General features: G+C 38.1%; 1 protein-coding gene across 3 annotated transcripts in view; it reads left to right on the top strand.

The window, feature by feature from the left end:
• Meltrin (disintegrin and metalloproteinase domain-containing protein meltrin) overlaps nucleotides 1-25161 on the top strand; it is a 265939-nt gene extending 240778 nt beyond the window's left edge. For all 3 annotated transcript variants that reach the window (XM_073960859.1, XM_073960860.1, XM_073960861.1), the window contains exons 3-10: nucleotides 1068-1256; nucleotides 1372-1517; nucleotides 11679-11826; nucleotides 12051-12227; nucleotides 12303-12501; nucleotides 12572-13735; nucleotides 13801-13933; nucleotides 22357-25161. In XM_073960859.1, coding sequence (XP_073816960.1) covers nucleotides 1068-1256; nucleotides 1372-1517; nucleotides 11679-11826; nucleotides 12051-12227; nucleotides 12303-12501; nucleotides 12572-13735; nucleotides 13801-13933; nucleotides 22357-24340 — 4140 coding nt within the window. In that variant the 3' untranslated portion in view covers nucleotides 24341-25161. The remainder of the gene's footprint in view (nucleotides 1-1067; nucleotides 1257-1371; nucleotides 1518-11678; nucleotides 11827-12050; nucleotides 12228-12302; nucleotides 12502-12571; nucleotides 13736-13800; nucleotides 13934-22356) is intronic.
• Nucleotides 25162-25402: the final 241 nt, after the last annotated feature.

Genomic DNA, 25402 nt, shown 5'->3' with positions numbered 1-25402 from the left:
TCTTGTTACATTTTACTTCAATATAATTTGATTTAGAGAGTGTAAAAAGTTCGCATTAAACAAAATAACGCCGTTTTTTCTCTCTAAAGGGTTATTGAAACCCCTCTACCACTTCGTTGATATTTTCAAAAATTATTTATTATTCCGCTCATTCTTAAAATATGTCAACTAAAAAAATTTCATTGATTTAAAATACGCGCAATTTACACCTTTTTTCTAATTTTGTGCTTCCGAAGCCATGCGTCAACAAAATTCTTTGAATTGAATTATTCACCCCCTCCCACTTTTAATGACTGCTCTAAAGCTCTGTAAAATTAATTACAAATATTTGCTTTGGAATTCTATTCTTTTTTTTTTGGATTCTGTTAAACTATGTTTGTTTGGCCAGTGCCAACAGTTGATTGCCAGAAAATTCCTATGGAGCACATTAAAAAAACAATGTTTGTGTTATTCAATTATGTTGCTGGATGTGTTTTTGGTGTGGTTTCATGACCCGAATTTTAAGTGCAAAAATATAACTGCTCCAAATAAGAGGAAGCACTGGAGTGGCATAAAATTCACAAATAATTATGTTTATGGTGCAAAATTTTTAGAGGCTTCTGGAGATTTAAAAGATATGTAGTAGAAACATTGAAAGAAGCTTGGAGAAAGTCCAGTTTTTGAAAATGGCTAAAAGATATTCTCGTTTTCTTATGCCAGACTCTCATATCATTCTGATCATATCAAGATAAATTTGAATGATATAAATGTGCAATGTGGAAAAATGTTACTGAAACCCTCAAAACTGTAAGCGAACTTCAGTACAAATCTACTTTATTTAAAGACTCATTATGATAATTTTCATTGGATTGAAATTCGATTCTACATAATATTATTACAAAATCAAGAAAATTTCTGACGCAAATACATTGTCATTACCCACTGCGTATAAAGGACACATTTCATTTACAAGTTAAACTTTAAATAGACAATTTAATCCCTAGCTCTATTAAATACCATTTGATGAAAATTCCATTTCTAACTCTTTAATTAACAATTAATCTAATTTTTTTCTCTTTCTCTTCCAGGATGGTCTTCATGTGCCTCATATCACATTAACGTATCATCACAAAGGTCAACGCATTTTAATTGATCTAAAACGTAACGATAATCTACTGCCGGATGAACATTTTTTACGTTATCAAAATTCGAATACAACACAGGGACATGTTGTGCAAAATTTTACCAAGACTGAAGCCGATTTATGTCATTATCAGGTGAGAGAATGGATGGCAATAACAACAACACGAACACCAATAAATAACAACCAACATTCAATAGATATTGAGTTGTAAATGTTTTTTTTTTTCTTTCTCTCTTTCCTTATCCTAGGGTACCATACGTGACAAACCCCAATCATATGTGGCCGTATCGACATGTAATGGCGGTATCAATGGTGTCATTTTCGATGGCATTGACACATATTTTATACATTCTGGCAGTGATGGCCAATTGGAGGATGAGCATTTATTATTTAGGTAAGTTTGGGGAGACAAGTTTTTTGCTTTAAATATATAAGAATACATAAATTGGGGTGGAATACAATTTAAGTGAGAATCTTAAAGGAAAAGAAATAATTGAAATTTTTTAAGATTTCTCATAAAAAATGTAGAAAAAGGTCCTAATTGTATCTACATATTTTTAGCTAAAGCGAGTGAAGAAACAACTTTGTTGCAAATGTCTTTGATAAACAAATTAGTAAATTTGATGAATTTATTTATAAAAATTATTTGCAATTTATCGATGTATCAGTATTCTTGGAACATGTGGACTATTATCGAGAGAAGTGCGGAGAATAAAATTAAAGCGTTGTAAGACAAACCCCCATTATTGTAAGTCTTCTTTTGTTAAAGTTTGGAATTGCCGAACAGATTTATAGCGTTCCGGTTAACTTAAAGTTAAAAGTGATGATTGAATTTCAAGGAGGATCATCTTAACATTAACTTTCAATGTAAAAATTATATTTTAATTGCCTCCAGATTGGTTTATTTTGCATTTTGAAATTCGTCAGATAGTAAAAGAACACATATAATAATGGCCCAAAGACTTTTAAAAACTTTAGTACGAGTGCAGGGGCGCCAGCAAAGCAGATGTTCAACAGTTTCTATTTCTCCTGCATCTTAACACAACAGTGACCTGTAATAAGTCTTACAGCTAGACTTAGAGCCACCGCGAGCAAGTTCTTCTGCTAATTCGTTTCCTATTATATTACCCGGAACACAGAAAATGTTAACTGTAGAGCCTTTGACGCATCCCATTGCACATTTAATAGTTTGGACAGTAATTCCTTATTCGCAAGTGATTCCCACAAGACAAGTCCATCGTAGGTTAAGATGTACAGAACCACGATTATATACTGCCTAGAGTAATAGAATTCTTGCAGAAATAGAGTTCTTGGAGAAGTAGAGTGCAATAAGGAAGAGGTATATAAAGGATTGGACTTAAGTGGAACATTTCGGTGCTCATATGTCAGGAAGCATTGACCTGCCCTGGCAAAAAATTCAATTTTTTATTCATGTTGTAATAAAATTTTAACGTGATAATTGGCCTTAAAATGAGGTATCTAAAAGAATTGGCCGATATAGTCCATCTTGGAACTGGATATAATTTTAGGAGTCATTCCTTCCGATAGTTATCGTACCAACTAGCGTACGATTCTTAGGTCTTTTGGGTCTTTAAGTTTAAGAACAATATTACGATGTCCAAAAGTTGGCTGGCCCATTACAGAACATTTGTTCCATAGACCGAACTATTTGTTGCTTCGCACTCTGGAATACCGCGCCTTTTCAGCTCTTCATCCACTTGTTTGCGCCATCTATTCCTTGGCCTGCCAATTCTGCTTGCACCGCCATGTGGCTCGAATTTATTGCCTTTTAAGCGGGTTCATCTTCGCCCATTCATATGACATGGCCTAGCCAACGCAATCGCTGCACCTCGATACGTTTAAGTATATTGATGTCGTTGTATAGCAGATACAGCTCGTGGTTCTTGCGACGTCGATATTCACCGTCAACGCAGATTGGTCCGTAGATCTTTCGAAGAATTTTTCTCTCAAACACACCAAGCACTGCCATGTCTGCTTGCGCAAGTACCCAGGCTTCGGAGCCATACATCAGCACGGGTAGTAGTGTTTTGTACAGCGTTATTTTTGTTTGACGAGTTGTGGCTTAGTTTTTAAACTGCTTACTTAAACCAAAGTAGCATCTGTTGGCCAATACAATTCTTCTTTTTATTTCACAACTGATGTCGTTTGTTGTGTTTACGGCGGTACCGAGGTATACGAAGTCTTTTACTACCTCAAAATTATAGGAACCAACTTCAACAGTTGGTCCAACCTCAATGGACGCATTGCGCGTCGACACCATCAGCTTGATCGCCAGGCCCACTTTAGCAGATTCTCCTTCGACCTCCATAAAGGTATCGGTTACTTCTTTTACTGATCGTCCCATGGTGTCTATATCATCAGCATAAGCAAGTAACATGTGGCTATTGGTGTAGATTGTGCCACTTCTTTTGACGTTTGCCTCTCGTATAACCTTTTCTAGCAGGATGTTGAAGAGATCACACAAAAGGCTGTCTCCTTGTCTGAAACCTCTTTTGGCACTAAACTCTTCGTAGAGGTTCTTTCCTATTTTAACTGAGGATCTCATGTCAGTTAAAGTAATTTTACAAAGCCGGATAAGCTTTGCGGGGATACCAAATTCAGACATGGCTTGTAATACCTTTGAACGCAGCGGGCTGTGGAAGGCTGCTTTATAATCGATCAAAAAGGTGGTAGGTGTCGATCTGCATCCCTTGGGTCTTCTCCAGGATTTGCCGCAGTGTAAACATCTGGTCAATGGTGGACTTGCCAGGTCTAAAGCCGCATTGGTATGGTCCAATTATCTCGTTGACCATAGGCTTTAGTCGTTCGCACAATATCCCTGACACGATCTTGTAGACAATATGGAGTAGACTTATGCCGCTATAGTTAGAGAATACAGTCTTATCTCATTTCTTGTGTACGGGGCACAGGATACTTAGGTTCCAATCGTCGGGTAATCGTTCTTCCAGCCAGATGGTGCTAACTAGCTGATGAATACACCTTATCAGCGTGTCGCCACCGGTTTTGAACAGCTCGGCTGGTAAGCCATCGGCTTCTGCTGCCTTATTATTCTTCAGCCGATTTATTGCGGTCTTTACCTCATCTTGGCTGGGCGGTATACATTCAATACCATCTTCTGGGATTGGGTCTGTGGTATCTTCGTCGTCTTCGCTGCTATTGGATACCAACAGTTTTGCAAAATGTTCTTTCCATATCCTGAGCACACTATCTGCATCAGTTACCAAATTACCTTGCTGGTCTCTACAGGAGGATGTGCCTGTACCAAAGCCATCAGTTTGATGCTTGACTCTTTGGTACAATTTTCGGACTTCATTCTGGCTTCCGTACACCTCGATTTTTTAACACTCCCGTCTTTCCGTTTCTCTTTTTTCCTGCAGAAAAGACGTTTAACCCCTCTCCTTTTCTCCCTATAACTCTCTCGTGCACTACGCGTTGCCACTAATTGCAGAGTAGCCCTATATGCCGCATTTTTTCTTCGGTAGCAGCACGACACTCCTGATCCTACCATGAATTCTTTGGTGGAGATCTCTGGTATCCATGTATGGATTTTGCGGCTGTTTGCATGGAGTGGGCAATACTTTGCCATTGCGCTGATATGTTATCGGGATGAGGAGTGCTTTGTTTAAGCAATTGGGCTAGTTGAGTGGAATATGCTGTGGCTATATGTTGCGATTGCAGCTTGCCGATGTCTAACTTTCGTGTTGTGTCTGTTCGTATTTTGTTTGCTACGTTTAACCGGGTGCGTACCTTTGCAGCAACAAGGTAGTGGTCCGAGTCTATGTTTGCTCCTCGGAACGAACACACATCTAACACGCTCGATGAATGTCTTCCATCTAATCACAACGTGATCAATTTGATTTCTTGTTTTCTGATCTGGAGACATCCAGGTGCCCTTATGGATGTCGAGATGTTGAAATCTGGTGCTGCTAACTACCATGTTTTTTGCCGCTGCGAAGTCTATCAGCCTCATACCATTGTCAGATATTTCACTGTGGAGACTGAAATTACCGACTGTTGGGCCAAAGATATTCTCCTTTCCAATTTTGTCATTAAAATCGCATAGAATAAATTTAATGTCATGGGTAGGATAACGGTCATATGTTTCTTCTAAGCGCTCATAAAATATATCTTTGGTCAGTTCGTCCTTGTCTTCAGTGGGAGCATGAGCGCAAATAAAGCTGATGTTGAAGAATTTTGCTTTTATTCGAATTGTAGCAAGTCTTTCATTCACTGGTGTGAAGCTGAAGACCATGTGTTTTAACCTCCGACCAACTACAAATCCGCAACCCAACTCATGCTTTATGTCATGGCAGCTATAATACAGTGCGTCGCCTTTAGGTGTTGTTGTGACGCCTTTCCCATTCCATCGTATTTCCTGTATGGCAGCAATGTCAACCTTGTACTTTTTAAGTACATCTGCGAATGCGTAAACTGCACCTTCTCTATAAAGAGTGCGAACATTCCAGGTGCAACTTTTGAAGGATTTTTTGTCAACTTTTGAGGGATTTGTTTTTCTTTTTTCATAGTAGGCTGCTTTTTCTAGGGGAGGGTTACTAACCCTGCGCCCAAACCCAAGATTTTAAAGTGCTTATGGGTAAACGCGCAGCACATTTTAGCTCACTACCTTTAACGGGTGTTAAAGGCAGCTACCCCACAGGTGACACCACGGGGAGGTCTGTGTCCACTTGAGATGAAAGAGGGACCAAGATAAATCCTGGACTTTGCCATGTTAAAGCCGGTCAGGACCGTTCCTTGGTATCTTTCACATCCTAAGACCTATACGGGTCTTAAACTGCACTATTTTGGGGAAAATTTTGATCTTTTGTGGGGAAGGAGTCGAGCGAACTATAGACATACATATGTTCCCATACACATCCACGAAAGGACACGGACACTCATACCAATGAGTGCACGCCCATTCATATTTACTCAATGATGTGGACCCTACTTTTAATATTATTACATTGAGGGATATTTTTACACCGTTGAAAATGTGATGGCCTGGGAATTGAACCTGGGCATGCAGAGTTCAAGAGTTTCCCAAAAGTATATGTAGGTTAATATATAAGCTATCCCCTGTTAACAGTCATTTTACGCATACCCCTTTAAGTTAATAAGTTACCACTTCTTTTTCTGCACACACTTTTAAAATAAAACCAATATTATTAACAATAAAAAGAGATCTCAACATTTGTGACAGATACCTAATACAAACATGACACACATTTCTTGTCATTAACCACAAAATTTCACCTGATCCCATTTAAAATTTACCGCATATTGATTTATGTATTTGTTTTATTGTGTATTTCTTGTACAAATGTGATAAATGAGACAATGTGACATTGGCCAAACTGTCACCCTCCTTCACACCTACCTATGTACCTTCATACTCTAGGAAAAACGTTTTGTAACAATACAACTACAAATAATTGATTTATTATTTATTTAATGATTATTATATTTTTATTACCCACCTATCAAGTGACATTTTGAAAGCATGCCACATAATAGAGGCGTCATAACAACAACAATAACAATCTTTATGTACAACAAATAATAATGTATTAAATTACAAAATACGATTTTCTTCCGTCCGCCTCATGTTAACCACATTCAATATTTACATTGAAAAATATTAATTTCTAATATGGAATTCTAATTTCTCAACAAGTTTTCTTTATTCGGTCCTTAAGTGGAGGGCTGGCTGGCTGGTTTTTCAAGGGAAATACATATCTACCTAGGTATTTAGTTCTTATAGACGCCACTAAATAAATAGCGACAAAATCGAGGTAATGGCATACTTGTTCTGTCTGACATAGTCTGTTCCATATTGTGTGGTTAGTTTACTTTTTGCCAATATAAACCAGGCAAAGTATCTCTCATTCCAGCCGTATCCACCAACCAAGCAGCAGCACACCACTTAGAATACATAGATAAATATTTGCTGTTTTTTCGGCTAGTTTATTTTGGCATTTGCCAAACAAAATAAACATTTCGCACGGGAGGAATGGGAATAAACATCCGAACCACTTGAATGGTACATACTACACTCAAAAACAGAAGGGTCAACATGTTAACGAATTGTAGCAGAGCTACTATATAAAACAAATAGAATATTGGTAACACCAGTGGGACATTATCAATATTTATATACGTTTTTAGTTAATTTTGTAAAATTGCCAGAAAAATTATAGTAATTCTAGCAATGAAAGGCCATATTTTCGTTATTTTTGCGAATCTTCTATATTATACTAAAATGATAGTCATGATGTCAAAATCGTCGGAATATTTGTGTGTATTTTGTCATTTCTATTATCTTTCGCATCTCAAATAACCTTCTCTGGCAGGATATTGAAATGATCACTGGATCACTTCTGCTCTGAAATGTTATATCGTAGTTAACATATCCTACTTTAAAAGAGGAGCCAACCTTTCCCGCAACAAGGTAATGCAGCGCGTGGCAGTTTACTTCTGGTGTCGTTTGTAATTCCAACACACTCGATGAGATGTAAGCATATATAACAAAATGATCGATTTGGTTTTTGTGCTTGATCTGGTGGCGCAGTCTTATGAATATCGTGCTGTTTTAGTGTGGTGTTGCTAATTGTATCAGTCTCATTCCGTTGTCGGGTGTTTCACATTGAAGACAAGAAATCGCACAGTAGGATATAATCCAGGCATTAAATGAATGATGTAAATGTCATCGGCATTATCTACCATTTAAACAGCTCGCAAATATTGTTCTGGTCTAATTGTTTTTGATCGGTACATTATCGCAGATAAGATTATCTAGTTTCATGACACAATAATAGTTTGCATCATCTTTTGCTGTTGTTGTAGCAGATTCTACAAGTACATGTAAATCTTTATTTTATTGATTCGGCTCTACCTCCAGCTCCAAGTTCAGAAAGGACGCCACCTGAATAGGATTCGTCCAAAGAGAGAGTGGAGTTAAGTTAGTCGGGTTGGCTGGGCAGTTAAACAGGTGCTGCGTAGTATGCGGACCGGTGGCACATGCTGGGCAGATAGTCCGCGTGCCATCAATCTTGGCCCAGTAAGAATTGAGGCGGCTGCACCAACCAGATCTAAGTTGTGCCAACACGACTCTCGTTTGTCTTGGCTGCTGTTGTTCTTCTGCTGCCACGGGTGGTGGATGTTCGTTGAGGACGATATTCGCACTGTAGGCTGCCAGAGCCTCTGCAACCGCATCAGTGTAAATGTCCCTTAAACCTGCCTGTTATGCACGTTGATCTAGAGGTTCTCTTTTATATCTTTGGACCTCTCTCTCCAGATCTCGATAATCCTCCCTAACTTGCCTGGGGGGTTCAGGCATATCCACCAGATGGTGATTTGGGTGGTCTTGCCTATAGCATCCAAGCAAGTACTGCATCGTCAACATCCTGTTGTGTCGATGCACCGGAAGGATCTTGGTCTCCTTAAGTAAATGGTCCTCTGTAGACATGAGGTGACACCATGTAGCTGTTCTCAGGGCAGCATTCTGGTAGATTTGTAGTTTATCCCATTGCGTATCACTTACGGTAGCAAACCACGCTGGCGCCGCATAGCTTACCACAGATCGACTTATCGCGTTGTATGTGGTTAACAAGGTTTCTTTATCCGCACCCCAAGTGCTGCCGGCTAAGGACTTGAGGACCTTGTTCCTGTTTCTCAGCTTATCGTAGATAACTGTAGTATGCTAGGACGACTTATACATGCTATCGAATGTGAACCCTAGGACTTTGGGGTAGTTTGAGGTCGGAATAATTGCACCGTCGACCTACACATTCAGTGGGAGCTTCATTTGCGCCGTCCATATGGTGAACAGTGTGGCTGTTGACTTAGTGGTGGATATTTTCATATTCCTCGGGTGGAAAAAATTAACAAGGTTAATGAGATAGGCATTTAGCCTGTCACAAACGTTACCGATGTTGGGACCTGACGCCATGAGTGTACAATCATCCGCGTACGTAATTAACTCAATGCCGTCGGGAGGGCGTGGAATTGCAGAGAGTTAGAGGATAAACAGTTCCGGAGATATCACCCCTCCCTGCTTCACTCTACTGGGTTTGGACTTCCTGTCTCTGAATTCCACGTATGACTGGCGACCACACAAAAAATAGATGACCTAGCGTTGCATACAAGGCCGGAGGGTAGTATTCTCGATATCCTCGAACAGCCTAGCATGGCTGACCATATCAAACGCTTTGTCCAGATCCAATGCTACCATTACTGTTCTGTGACATGGTTTGTCCTGGTTGAGTCCTCGTCCAATATATGTGGAAATGGCGTGCAGTGTTGTTGTGGTACTATGCTGGTTCCGGAATCCGTGTTGATGATCCGCAACTGGATAACACGTTCTGATGGTGGGTAGGAGTAATGCCTCGAGTATCTTTGCTACCGGCGATAGAAGTGAAATCGACCTGTATGACTCACCTCTACTGGCATCTTTGCGAGGTTTCAGCAACGGGACCACCCTGCCCATCTTCCAGGCATCGGGAATTATTAGGGTGGCTAGCGATAAGTTGAGGACCTTTCTTAAATACTCAACTTCTGGGTCATCCAGCTGTTTTAGCATCACCATAAGAATTCCGTCAGGTCCAAGCGCTTTGAATGACTTTGCGCCTCGGATAACATCTGCAACATCATCTATCGTAAATTGTGGCGGTTCCTCCTCGGCTGGAAGAGATCGCAAACGACCCAAAACACGTCTCTTCGCCCGGTCGCTATCGGGGTGCTAGATAAATTGTCGGCAGAAATAGCCAGCGCACCTCTTCGGATCTGTCACAGCCACGCCGTTAAACATGACACCTACCAGGGTTCGATAGCGCCTTAACCATTTTCCACAATTTATTACAGCCAATGTTGCAGCACTTCAGATGTTCTAGTCACTTTTTCCGCTTGTGTTCACCGACTAATCTATTGACTTCCATTGTCAGTTCCCTGACTCTGGGGTCGTTAGGGTTCGTGCGGCGAAGCTCATCACGCTTATTAGCTAATCCCGTCGCTTCTGCTGGGAAATTGGGTCTTATTTCAGGTATTCGACCAGCAGGAATAAAGCGTGCGGCCGCAGCAGTGATGATGTCTCGGAATTTCCTCTCTGCTACCCGAACATCAGAGGGATTAGGCAGTTCTCTGAAGCGTTGATTAGTGAACTCTCTGAAACCTTGCCAATCCGCTTTCCCATGATTAATGAAAGTGCGGCGTTCAGAGGTTATGAAGACTGGTGGTCTGTTTATGGAGACGAGGATTGGGAGATGGTCCGACCCATGGGAAATGACGGGTTGCCATGTCACGGCATTCGTCAGAGCGGGTGACACGATGGATATGTAAGGCGAACTGTGGCAATCTCCTCTAATCCTGGTGGGTGCGTCCTCGTTCGCAGTGCAAAATGTGGAGCTATATATTTGCTCAGCCAGATCTGTACCTCTCTGGTCATTCCCTAGAGCTGAATGACAAAACTCATGATGCGCATTGAAGTAGGACCAGCCGGTTATCACCTCGCAACAGAGATCTGATGTTGGGCAAATAACGCGGGGCACAGCTATTGACCGGCGGGATATACACATTCAGCAGTTCTATCTCGGCGGTTCCACACCTTACCGCCACCCCATACACTCCAAGTATGGGTCCCTAGAGTCTAGCTCAGGCGAGATAGGTCTGTAATGTACAAACTGGTGTAGTAGGAATGCAAGCCATCCACCCCCACTTCTCGTACGATCCTGGCGAAGAACGTTGTATCCATCACAACTCCGAAGACTGCTGCTGTTGCTCAGTTTCGTTTCCTGGATCGCCGCGATAATAATATTTATCCGACTCATAAAGTTCACGATCTCATTGATCTTGGTTCGAAGGCCATCGTAGTTAAACAGCAGGAATGTCACATCTTCAGGAACTGGGACAGCAATACGCCCTCAGGAAGGTCAGGCCTGAACAGTTCCTGAAATGCACCCATCCTCGGCACCCGTTGCATCTCATTGACACCGACCTATGGTGGATGAAACGTTGACAAACGGTGCAAAACCATGGTCCGGGGTTACTTTCAATCCCGGCACGGACCAAAAGAATCCGGAGCAGGCATTCCGGGACATGCCGCTCCAAAAATAAAAATAAAGACGAACAAGTAGTTGCTGAGGTGACGGCCCCTGGCCGAGAAGATGATTCCTCGGGTCAATCCGGTACATAGAACCGGCCGTCGCTGTTTTGCTGTTGTTTTTCCACCGATGTAGCCAGGGGGCGGACCAGGGTGACTTGAAAAAGTTTGCGTTTTGACCGAAACCCAAGAACCGTTAATCTTTCCGCTACTGCTTCTTAAATTAAAAGCCATCCAATACAATCCGCAACCTGTGGAGGCGTCTGGTATAACCGGTATGCATTCCTGTAGGATTTTACGGATTTTTATTGAGGAAGCTAAATATTCTATAATCACTTAATTATTATAAAGCTTTTGTTATACACTTGTTTATCATAGTTTCAATCGTCCGCCTGTTTCCAATTCTTACTAATTACTTTTTACATTTTTTTTCTTTTTCAGACATTCGGATTTTAATAAGAATGCCACATGTGGCTATGATCATGATCATCATCATGAAAAGGAAGACTTTTTACAAAAAGTAGCCGATAATAAGGTGCCACATGTTGCCAATCACATTGATGGTGCAGAATTTAATCGCATACTAAGAGTAAGTATTAAAAATTCCATGAAATGGAGGATTATTATGGTTATTCTTTTCGACATAACAAAGAGAATAGAATTTGTCGAAATGGACAACCCATCTGTATTGATGTTTTACAGCTAATCTACTTTTTAATACCCGCCTTGTGCCAGTTGATCTTTCCATCACTGATCTATCTTTCCATTCCACAACACTTTAAATAATTTCACCGTTTTTTTCTCAATTTCCAGTATAAACGTTCATACGATGATGAGAGCAATATGATACGTGGTCCCTATAATTCCAATAAACATTCCTCATATGTGGAAATTGTCATAGTAGTGGATAACAAGGCCTACAAATCGTTCAATGAAAACATGAAAAAGGTCCACCAACACTGCAAAGATTTGGCCAATATAATGAATGCGGTAAGTAAAAACCATCAAACCAAAAACAATCCAAATCATATCAATTCTAACCTCTCTCCCTCTCTATCTCTGTAGCTATATGTTCCCTTGAACATTTTCATTGCCCTGGTGGGTGTGGTCATATGGAATGAATCGAATGAAATTGAAATTACCCCCGATGCTGATATAACATTAAGGAATTTCTTGAATTATCGACGTACAAAATTGGTTTTGGAACACCCCAATGATAGTGCCCAATTGCTGACGAAAATTAAATTCGATAAGGGAGTTGTGGGTAAGTGCGAGCAAAATTTCATATGTATTTAAAAACAAACTAACAAAATTCTTTTTTTCCAAACTTCCAGGCAAAGCATTCAAAGGACCCATTTGTACCCATGAATATTCGGGCAGTGTTAATGTGGAACACAGCCCCATTGTCGGCGTCGTGGCCACCACGATGGCCCATGAATTGGGACACAACTTTGGCATGGAACATGATTCGAGTGATTGCAAGTGTCAAGATGAGAAGTGTATTATGTCGGCCAGCAGTACTTCGGTTCTGCCTGTTCACTGGAGTTCCTGCAGTATTGATCAGCTTAACGTTGCCTTTTCTCGTGGCATGAACTATTGTCTGCGCAATAAACCCACCAAACTCTTCGATTCGCCACAGTGTGGTAATGGTTTTGTAGAACCTGGAGAACAATGTGACTGTGGTATGCCGGCCTATTGTGAAAATACTTGTTGTGACCCTTACACATGTATGCTGCACGCAAATGCCTCGTGTGCCACTGGAGAATGTTGTGATTTGGCCACATGCCGACCCAAAATGGCTGGTACTCAATGTCGTAATGCCGAAAATGAATGTGATTTACCAGAATATTGTACCGGCGAATCGGAATATTGTCCTCAAGATGTTTTCAAACGTGACACAGAAGAGTGTGATGGTGGTCAGGCTTATTGTTATCAAGGCAATTGTCGTTCCCATTCTTATCAATGCCGTGTACTGTGGGGTCCCACGGGAGAAAATTCCGAGCCATGCTATGCCCAAATGAATATCCAGGGCAAACGTGTTGGTAATTGTGGTTATAATCGTTTGAACAACACCTTTATACCCTGCGAAGAGGAACATGCCCTTTGTGGTATGCTGCATTGTCGCCATTTAAATGAGAGACTGGAATTTGGTATGGAAACAGCTGCGGTGCTTTCCCACTCCTTTATAACACATGATAAGGATATTGTACCCTGTCGTACGGCCCTGGTGGATTTGGGTCTACAATCCACAGATCCTGGCCTCACACCAAATGGTGCTAAATGTGGTACAGATAAAATGTGTGTTAATCAAAAATGTTTGGCCATTGAACAGCTGCGGTTATCGGGTATGGGTAGAGAATGTCCCGAAGATTGTAATGGCAATGGTATTTGCAATAGCAAGGGTCATTGCCACTGCAATATTGGTTTTACGGGACCAACATGTAAAATGCCCGGACCTGGAGGTTCGGTGGACAGTGGGCCAGCCACCAATCCCAATAGTAAGTATATCTATAAGGAATTTTTGCACAGTTTTTTTTATTAATTTTTGAAATTTTCTTTACAGGTCACCAAGCATTCCAGCGTTTCATGTACATTTTCTTCTTTGCCGTCTTACCCTTTATGGCTGCCTTTTGCTTTTTCATGTACTACTGCCGTCATCATCCGTTCTTTGCCGGTGGCAAATTGGCCGAGAATATGTATGTATCAACACCCAACAAACATGGTTTATCTTTTAGCACTAGTTCCTATACATCTGTTACTCCAACATCCAACAATTGCAAATCTTTCAATTCACCCTCTACACCTTCTCTAACTACTACCTCAACAAGTTCGTTTAAGTTTTCTCCCACAAAAAAGCCAGTTGTAGTTGTTACACGTAAAGCACCAACACTGGACCGAAAGAGAGAAGAAGAAACTGAAGCTTTAACTGCATCCACTTCTTCCACAAAACACTTAACAAATAACACTACTAACACCCACAACAACAACAAAAACAGCAATAAGTCTAAACCAACAATTACAACAAACATAGATATAAAAACAAGACCACCTTGTGCCTCGTCAACCAATACCCCAATTGTTGCAAGAAAACTAAAACAATCCTCCTCAAATGAGAACTTTAGCAAATCTATAAAGAACACACCACACAACAACAACAACACGAAAAACAATACTTTACCCAAAAATACCAAAACCCAATTAACCCAATCTAAAAGTCACAATGAAATCAGCAACACACTTGCCACACTTAAACCCGTTAAAGTTCATGAATCAATTAAAGTTACCATTAAACCACCACCACCTATCATTGCACCTAAAATTAAATTGAAAAAATCCAATACCACCATATGTCAATCGAATTCCTCAACATCCACATCATCATCATTTTCATATAAATGTCCTTCCATTTCAAATTCCTCTAACAATTCGAATACACTTTCAAATTCCTCCTCCAGTAGTACAAGTTGCAAAATTTTGCAACCTCATAAAAATAACAACAATAAATTGGCACAAAATCACAAAACAAACAACAACATTAGTAGCGCCAACACCACCACCACCACCCCCACCACAATCAATTCGAATGTTCCCAGTAATGGCCATGTGAATACATTGAGACGAAAATTAGAAATAACCGATGTACGTTTAAATTCGACCACAAATCCTCATGCACTTGTCGATGGCACCACCTACACAGTAACCGATCAAACCAATAGGTGTGTTTATCATTTGTAATGAACTGAGCATCCATATGTATGACGTTTGCTTATAGTTTTTCTAATTTGTTGTTATGAGTGTTGTGTTTTTTTTTTTTTTTTTACTTTGTATCATTTTAGTAAGTTAATGATGTGGCTGAATGTTTTTTTTTTCAAGTTTTGAATTCCACATGAAATAATGCAAGACAAGTTATTTTTTGTTTATTTTAGGTTTTATAAGAAAACATAGTTTTAGAATTTAACATTTCTGAAGTTATAAATTAAAATTATTAGTTGGTCCGATTTTTTTAAACCAACACACATATCATATACATATATTTTCCCACAAACATCCTCGAAGAAACAAGGGATAGTTCTGTCATATCAATGAGTGTGCCTTGATTCGTATTATGTCAATAGATATGGAACCTATCGCGAGTCCAAACGGTGTATCTTAAGTAGAGTTGGGTAATCTAGTTCCTAGTTCCTTGTACTAGTTCCAAAACGTATGAGTAACATCATGAAATATAACGTGTGATGTTAAGTATACGCTGTTTGTTCAAAGAAAAAATGTGCGCCATTGGAACTGCGAAGTGAACTAGATAGTTCCATATAGTTCCTTTGGCACAACTCTAGTCTTAAGAAAAATGTTTAACATGGCTCAAGAAAGGTAGCCTACAATACGCTAACGGATATTTTCCTTATCGCAAAAAATGTGATGGGGTCTGGAATTCCGGGCTTTCATTGTTCAAGATGTATCCAAGATGGCACCCAAATGTTGATAAGAGAGTATTTCTAAAAAGTCCAAGAAAATACATGAGGTAAATGGTATAGCAATATATAGATATGGTTCCATCATATTATAGTGCAATTTCTTTGGCCTTAATATACCAGTTATTAACATCATTAACAAAATACCTCTTATATGGCTTAGATATCACCCGGAATACCAATTACTATTTAAGTACTTTTTGCGTCAAAGGTGTTCGAATGGAAAGGCATGGATTTTAACATGGCCTAACACCCCATAAAATCTGGCCATTACGCAAACACTTTGATACGACATAAATGTGCCTCGCCGAAATAATGGTTTCAGACCTTAGGTATGTTGGACTAAATTCGTTTCAGACAATTTGGAGTCTGTCCGCTGTCTATCTAGTTGGCTGGAGCGCGCGATAACTATTGAACGGACTAACAGATTGGTTCCAAAATTTGTCCCTCGTAATTTTTTGTCCAAACTTGATTTAAGTTCGAAGTTTTGTCCACTCCTTCGGGTATCTTCCCCACAAAAGTTTATAATTTTTCGCTAAATAGTGCGCACCTAAACTCTAGGAAAGAGTATACGATTTGGTCCATATTTTGCACATCGTAATATTTATATAGGTACAATCCTCCTAGTACTTCCCCAACATTTCAAAAATTTTCGCGCAAGTGCAGTTTAAGGATATCTAGGATCGTTTTAAAATTGCTTGCAACAGCTTGTCGTCGCGTTTTCTATTACAAAGTAAAAGTTTTTCAGAGGCAAGTCCATACTTCATGAGAAAAAGGACTAGAAGCTGTAAAAAAAATTCTATGATCACCATATGTGCATGGCAGGTGCTCATGACATATTTCGAACTGGATATTGCGATGGTCCAAACTTTGAATATTGAATTTTAGATAAATTTAGATGATGGACATTGGTCCGCTCCTTCGGGCACCACTCTGACTAAAGCTCAAACTATTTCGACGCAATGCAGTTAATGCCTCTTTATACCCTTTAGGCTAAGACACTATACAAATGTGTCACATCGAAATAATTTTTCCAGATTAAATCTGTTTCAGACAAGTTGGAGTCAATTTAGCCTTGTCCGTCCGTATATCTATCTGGCTGGCTGGAGCGCACGATAACTTTCGAACGGTCCGCTCCTACCTAGTTCAAAACATTTTACTAAAATTAATTTTTCACAGTATGTTGTCCTTGCGGCATCTAAACAATGGTACAATTTTTCCGAGGTAAGTTCACACTTCCGGGGTTATTGGACCTAAAGCTATAAAAAAAACTCTATCGACACCATCTAAAATTGCAAATGACCACGATTTAGCCGGACTGGCCCTAAACCATAGTGTTTCGGCCAGCGGCTGCCAATCCAGCATCAAACCTATGCTTCTACGTAGGTTTTTATGCTGCTACAACAACAACGATTTAGCCGAAACTTTACACATCGTAAAATTTCTTCCAAACGTACATCAAGTTCCAAGAAGGTCTATATCGGATAACCTTACCGGGTACCTCTCTATCAAAAGTTCAACATTTTGGCTTATGTTCAGGCTAATGGCTGTTCAAGAACCCTTTGAAAAGGTACAGTGAATAAAATGTTAGTAGATAACTATCGAAATGGACTATGTCGGTCTATTCCTTCAGGTACTTAAGCTGAAAACAGATAAAACGTTTGATTAAAGTTTTGTGTCGTTTTGGCCGTTTTTACACTGTTGGGCATGATGCCGAAAAATTCAAATTCATTTGAAATATATGCCAACAAACAGATAAACGCTGGACTTTGGTATCGTCGTCGCCCTGTTGTTGTTGTTTTTTTTTCTCGACGCCCAACGCAAAACTTTAATCAAACGTTGTATCTGTTTTCAGCTTTACTCCGCAAAAGTTTGAAATTTTTGCACTTTACTCCAAATCAAATTTATTAGCAAAACGTAAACATTTACTCGGAACACAATAGCTAAAATAAAATCCCCCAAAATTTTCGAAATTTTTGTCGACAAGTTCATAGATTAGAAAAAGGTCACAAAATTACCTTTTTACTAATTTTTGGGGGAAAGTGATTCCGGTTGTGTACCCGGTTTTCGATCTATCCATAGTTGATAGACCTAATTCTTAATTTGAGGGTATATCTCTGTCTTTTGATGCTTTCCACATAAACAGTTAGTCAACTATATACTCACAATCCAAAATTATATGCGCTATACCAAAAAGTGCGGTTAGGCTACAAAATATTTTTTAATCAAGCAAGCGAAGGCAAAATTTAGATATACCTATTTTGAGCAAATCTTTATTTTTTAGAAAAAAATATATAATGTCTTGTCCAATTAATAAAATTAATCCAAAAATAAGAAGAGTGAGATTCGGTACGAAATACTTTTAGAGGTTATGTTTTCAATATTTATAACGGAAGATGTGTAAAAGAATAATTTTGTTGTTGTTAAATGCTACCAATAATTTTCTCCAATCTATATTGCAAAATTCTTTCAATAATCAAGTCATTTATAATTTTTGACAAGTAAAAAAGTATCAGTCGGCTGCCGACAGAGATATACCCTCAGCCTGTGTGTATTGAAATAATTGGTCTGTTCCAGAACTGCAAGAATCTACTAACTTTTACTATTTTTTCCGATAACATAAAGGAAAAAATTTTATCGTAGTAAAAAATAGTAGCTTCTTGCAGGTTCTGGAACAGAGCAAATGTTTTTTCAAACAAACTTATGTATTTAGGAGGGTTTTCAAAAGCTCAAAAATCGATTAATAGGGTTTTTTACCATACTAGCCCACGAAAAACATAATACCGCTGTAAACAGGGCCACTAGGAAAACCTTCGGTAAATATGCCCAAAGGATCCTCGAACAGACCCTTAACCACACAAAAATGTTGAACATTTGTGTGGGTGGCACCACAAGGATTGGACAGATAGGGTCCAAATTTGAACATAAACTAAGCTTCGACAATATTTAGAGATCCAAAGTTTGGACCATATCGGTTGCTACGTCTATGAGAAATCGCGCGTACCATTTTAGCGAATAGTTTCGAACTTCTGTGGGGGAGGTGCCGGAAGGAGTTGAAGAAATATTACGATATCTAAAGTGAGGACGAACGCAGTATTCGATTCGAACTCTCCAGCTACTACATATGGTGCCATAGGCGTTTTTTACAACTTTCGGGCTGTTTTCTCAAGAAGTATGGACTTGCCCCTGAAAAAACTTTTACTGTCGTAATTGAGCAGCGAATGTAAGTTTCTTCAACAAAAATCAAAGTGATTCGAGAGCAGGTCTTAAAGTGAATTTATCCAAAATTTTGTGTGGGAGGTACCCGATGGAGTGGATTCATGGTAGATATATTAGGATATATAATGTATGGACCTAATCTATCACTCCCTTCAAGAGTTATCGTACGCACAATTTTTCCGAACATTTTTGAACTTTTGTGGGGGAGGTACCGGAAGGAGTGGGCCGATATGGCTTATCTTCGAACTTAAACTAAGTTTACACAAAATATTACGAAGGCGTAATTTTGGACCGAATCGGCGGATCCGTTCAAGAGTTACCTTGCGCTCCAACCACTACACAGGGTGTCATAGAGGTTGTTTGTACCTTTCAGGCTATTTTCTCAGGAAGTATGGACTTGCCCCTGATGAAACATGTACCGTCGTATGGGGGCAGTGAATACAAGTTGCTACAACAAAAATCAAAACGATTCGAGAGCAGGTTACAAACTGAACTTTTCCGAAATTTTGTGTGAGAGATACCCGAAGGCCGATTGAGTCCATATTGGAACCTCATCTAAGTTTGGCAGAAATTTCACAAGAGTTATCGTGCGCACAAATTTTCCGAACATTTTCGAACTTTTGTGTAGGAGGTACCGGAATTAGTGGACCGATATAACCCATCTTCGAACTTAAACTATGTTTGGACAAAATATTGCGAAAGCCAAATTTTGGACCAAATCGGTTGATCCGTTCAAGAGTTTTCGTGCGCTCCAGCTAGCCAGCCAGACAGACAGACGGACGGACATGGCTAAATCAACTCCAAATTGTCTGAAACACATTTCGTCCAAACATACTTGGGGTCTAAAAACCATTATTTCGATGAGTCACATTTTGCCCGTATGAAAGTGTATATACCCTCATTAGCATAAATGCTGAGGATATAAAAAGTAAGGTTATCAGGGCAATCATGAATAAAAATTCCTTGCGGTATTTGTTTATTTGTTCCCTTTCCCAATTTCACAATTTTTTGTTTCCATATTTATGTGCAAAATTTGAATATTTTTGATTATTTCATTTGAAATTCGAAACATTTCACTTGTAATTTGAGAATTCCAATTGAATTTCGAATTTTGAGAATCCCAATTGAAATGTTTTGAAATTCAATTGTAATTCTTAGAATTACATGTGAAAATGGTGTATGTAGTAGTTTTCAAATTTTTAAAATATTTATTTTAAAAGAATTTCACTTTTTAAAATTATTTTCCGTGAGAAAAATTCCAAGGAAAATATTCATGATTGCCCTGTAGGTAATAGATATTTTTCTCTCGAGACTTGTAGCATGGAAAAAAAGTGTACAGGACATTTTATTCTGATTTGCGATTGGGGAGCAATTTCCCAGATTTATGCCAATTACATTTCTTTATCTTACTTTACTTTATCTACAAAAAGGTCCTATAGAATTGAGTCACAAATAAGAATTTATATGGGGTCAAATCCCCATTGTTCTTTGGGGATTGTTCATGAGATATAGTTTGTACTTTCGGGTATAATGTTAGAAAATGCATTTTCAGTTTTATTGGTATTAATATTGAAGATATTTATTCTTCTTATTTTTAATTTATTTTTAGATACTATTAGAAACCAATTTATTAACAATTTCGAGAAAAAATAGTTAATTATAGTAGTAAACTTTTCCTGATAGGCAAATAACAATGGTGCAGATACCCTCCTTAAAAATCAAACTGACAATATTTGAGAGGGTTGTTGAACACCCACTTCCCTATCATTTTTCACTGCTATGAGGAAATCAATATTTTCTAATGTAACTGTAGTTGTTTTCACTTCTGAAATACTACCCCAAATAAATTTTCCTTAGAATATCAAAATGAAAAATAAAACAAAATAACTTGTCTTGCATTAGTTTTAATTTGGGTAATTACATTCAAAACTGAAGCGTGCAATATTAAATTAATTTCCTTTCGCTTTTTGTGGCAACACCTCTAAGGGGTGCATATTTTTACTGAAAAAACAAGGTTGTTAATGCATCAATTATTACAAAACAAATATGAAAAAACTGTTATATTCTGTTGTGATTTGCAATGTTTATTGTTGAATGTGTTTATTTTGCTATTTATTAATTATTTCTTACTTACTGCTTTACTGTTGCACTTATTATTTCACAGTTGTTCATAAAATTAAAAAATCTCTTGCTTTTGCCATGGTAATATGCATGTCTTGTTTTGTACTATATTACTTATTTTTTAGTTAGTTACTTTATTTCAAAATAGACTGATTTGCAAAATGTAGCAATGCAAATAGTGTGTATGTATGTATATATATTTTGTGTGTATTAAGGTTCAAGTCAAAGCGTAGATATTTGATATTTGTATTGCAGCCTTTTGGATCTTGTTACGCACAAAAAATATATGACATTTTGAAAAATCAGTCATGTTAATATGTATGATTTTATAAATATGAATATAATTTAAATATATAATAAATAACTATACAATAAACTCATTTTAATTACGAATATTTGTAGAACGCAATTTTATAAAAATTCTTTAAATATTAATATACGTATAAGTAATATAAAAGTCAAATTAACTCATTTAACAACTCTAAGCACTGAATTTTATTTTCCCAAACTGTTTTTATATTCCTAAGAAATAAATAATTTCCTTATAACAAAAATGTCTCAAATAGTCTAAATAATGGTGATATTTCTTTACATCAATATTAAACATATAGCTATAATAATATATTTTAAGTTTGATATAATTACTTTCTAATTTTGTGCCATTATATTCTTACTTAAACATTATTATCATAAAAAACCAATTAAATTATAATTTAAATTTAAAAAATATCCATTATTATTTATTAAATTAATGACAAAATAAATCTTTAAAATAAAATTAATTAATTAATTAATTTTAAGTTTTTTATAATTTATCCTTAAAAGTTATCTTTTATTTTCATAAAAAAATAAATAAAAAATAACTTCATTTCCTACTTGCGCTTGCCTACTCCCACTTTTTTCATTTGCTTTCTTCCTTTGGTAAAAAATGCATGATGCAGCTTTTGCTTTATCTCTACGCTTACTTTTCCTCTTATTCCATAAAAACCATTTGCCATTTCCTTTTTTATTTTAATTCTCTTCACATAGCTTTAGATGATTGTTGTGCTTTATTGTTATGATTTTTTGTGCCTGTATCTGTCTGTCTACCATCTATGTAGCTTGCACTCACTCTTGGTGATGGGTATGTTTGCTATGGCATTTTTCATTATTGTTTCTGTTTTCCTCAGCATGGGTATGTTAAAAAACAAACAAAAAACACTACACTTTTCCAGCCTTAAATATATATTTTGCTTATTTTCCATAAGCTTTAATGTACACAGCAGTTACTAATTTGTTACCATTTTCTTCTCGTTTTGTTTTCCAAAATTTAGTATCAAATCAGCAAGCGGTGCTAAACAACCACCAACACGTCCTCATGGCAACAATGGCGGTAGCGGTGGCAATCAAATGAATGCCAATGGTTTGCCCAAATCAACACCCAGCAGTACTGATGATATGAATTCAGCATTATTGAAGTCTCCAAGTGATTCGAATGACATGGGTAATGGTTTATATGGAAAATTCAAAGGTTTTACGCTGAGGCCTTTAAATGATGCCACATCACCGACAAACAACTTTACTGGACCCAATGTGGCCTATGTCCAGCCAACATTACAAGATAATTCCATACAAGTGCCTCAAAGAGCAGCTCCGCCACCACCCATTAAACCAAGTGAAGTGAAAATGAACGGTACCCTGACGCGCAAAGCTCCACCACCACCCGCCACCTGTAACGGCATTGTTGCTCCCGCTTTACCACCACCAAATCCAGGTTCCACTGCAAGGCCTATTATCAGTATGCCAGTATTGGAAAATTCAACCATTGCATTGAAGCCGCCACATGGCACCACCACGGAATTGGCACCAGCACGTCCAGCACCCTTGGCTCCTGGGGAAATCCTTAAACCAGCTCCACCACCACCAGTACCATTACACACTGATCCCAAACTTAATGTTAGGAAAGATGGTACCCTACGCAGAATAACTTCATTTTTGAAAAAGGACGAAAAATCTGGCAATATCAAGGAAAAAACCTATATTGATAGAGAAAAACTGAAAAATCTAGAAATATCAGCTCCCATACCCCTGGCGCCAGCAGGTGAATCTTCCAACTCAGATTCCGAATTAACACCCAAGGAAGAAGAAACCAAAAACTTGGTAAAACGTGCCCAATCAATGCGCTCCCCCACAAAGAAAACCAATATACAAAGTTTTGGTTCCATGCGTCAAAACTCAGTCCCTGGATCAGCCAGACCACGCAGTGCTGTATCTTCGCAAACCCTTAATGGGCAAAGGCCCAAAAGTCCACCACCCAGGCCACCACCATTGAAGAAGACAAATTCAACCACATCCTCGGGTTATCAATTGCCCATTGCGGTAACCCGTGGTCCCGAGCATATGTATGACGATTGTGAATTTTCAGAAGTACCCTTGGCCAGTGTAGAGGAACAAGATTCTCCATTGCACAGGGCATCGGAAAATGGTGATAACATTTATTCGGTTATAGATGAAATTCCACCAGCTGCCCAAACAATGAAACGCATCGATTTGGTAGGCAGCCAACGCAGCAGTGTGGCCAGTAGCAATGATTTAGGTTTACTCGGTGAAATTGTTACCGAAATCGAAAAACGCACTGGAGGGGAATCCCTCTATTCAGCTGCAGCCTCCACCTTGGTTAAAGGGAAAAACAAAGATGAAACATCCACCACTTCCAAAGGCAGGGTGGAAGACAGCAATGTAACTACACCAACAAATAGGGAATCAACAAATCTCAGCAGCAAGCCACCAACAAATCCAGCTTCCAGCTATTTAAGGCCTGCTCCGGTAAATGCACCCATTGCCCGAGTGGCGCCCACACGTTCGGATTTATCACCCACAGCAGCATTTTCTAGTTTTAAACCAAACACAAACACAGGATCAACCACAGCGAAAGCAATGCGCTACAACAGCAGCAAAACGAACAACAACAACACAACAACAACTGTAAACAAAGCTAACAGCTTTACAAAACCAACACAAAAATCACTGCCGCCCACCAATACCACCACTACAGCAACAAGTCAAAGTTCCACAAATAAGCCAGCAAGTGCGACAATACAAAAACCCAAACCCCTATCAGCCAAGCCGTCATTTTCCACTAACGGGAAAAAGCCAGTGCAAGGCTCTGCAGCGGCAACAGCCAAAGTGACACCACGGCCGCCCACAGCACCCACAGGGAAAAATAATTCCACAGTGGCCTCATTAACGCAACGCTTTGAAAAGCCCATACCAAATGGTAGCACAACAACGACAACAGCAACGTCCTTAAGGAAATAGTGTTAAGTTCATAATTGCCGTATGGTATTCTAAAAAAAAATAATAATAATTAAATATATTTTTGTTTCTCGTCGTTAACTATATAAGAGAAAACGCACTGATTTCTATAACGAAAAAGCCCACACCTATATAAGAAAACAAAATGCTTAAACAAAAAACAAATCATTGGAATTTTGAAATTCCAAAACCCTATCTCCTGGTTTTATTAAGACCTCTTTCTTTAGTTTGTTTTCTTTTTCTAATAATGAAATTTCTCCGCTGAAAATTCATAACAAAAAATCTACTAAAACAAAAGTGATATTCATTCCTTTTTTAGATATGTATAATATTAAAAAATAAAAATTATTTTAATACAAAGAAGCTTAAGCAACAAATTGAAAAGCGTCGAACGAAATTTTCTCAAATTGTATTTTTTGTGAAATTATTTTTTATTTTTTTTTCTTTAGTGGTTTTAAAACCATTCTTTTTTTAAGTTTAGACTTTTTTGCGTTACAACGTTGTCACCAATTTTGTATGTATTTTGTAATTAAAAAAAATTTAATTTCTAATTCGTTTATCTCATCTCGTCCACCAAAACTACTCCTCCTCTATTTGTATAAAAATTTAATTTAGTTTAGTTGTTAAGACATTCTAGTATTTTTGTTTATATAGCAATTATTTTTTTATCACAAAAAACAACATTGCTTTAACATTTTATTTTCATATAAGTTGTATTTCATACGAAATCAAATGCTGTATATATACTTTTTTGTAATCTGTAATAATTGTAATATTATTTTTAATTTTATTTAAATTATTAAAAACCAAACAATTTCGAAAAATAATACTGCTTTTTGTTTTTTATTTACGTTTAAAAATACGAAAAGAGTGTTGCAAAGGCTGATTTTAACAGCGATTTTTACAGGTCAGAAGTTTAAACGATGTTCATATGAAATGGCCAAGAAATAGTAAAACAAGAAAAAAATACTTATCGACAGAGATATATGTACTCTCGACCAAGGTCCATTTAGTACGGCAAATTCTGGCCTTAGTCTTCTCTTGATGTTAACAGTTTTTGTAGCG

This window comes from Musca autumnalis, unplaced genomic scaffold (genome assembly GCF_047663935.1).
Source record: "Musca autumnalis isolate F117 unplaced genomic scaffold, ASM4766393v1 scaffold_1, whole genome shotgun sequence".
NCBI lineage: Eukaryota > Metazoa > Arthropoda > Insecta > Diptera > Muscidae > Musca > Musca autumnalis.
The sequence above is the reverse complement of the archived record's forward strand: the minus strand, read 5'-3'. Positions and strand labels throughout refer to the sequence as shown.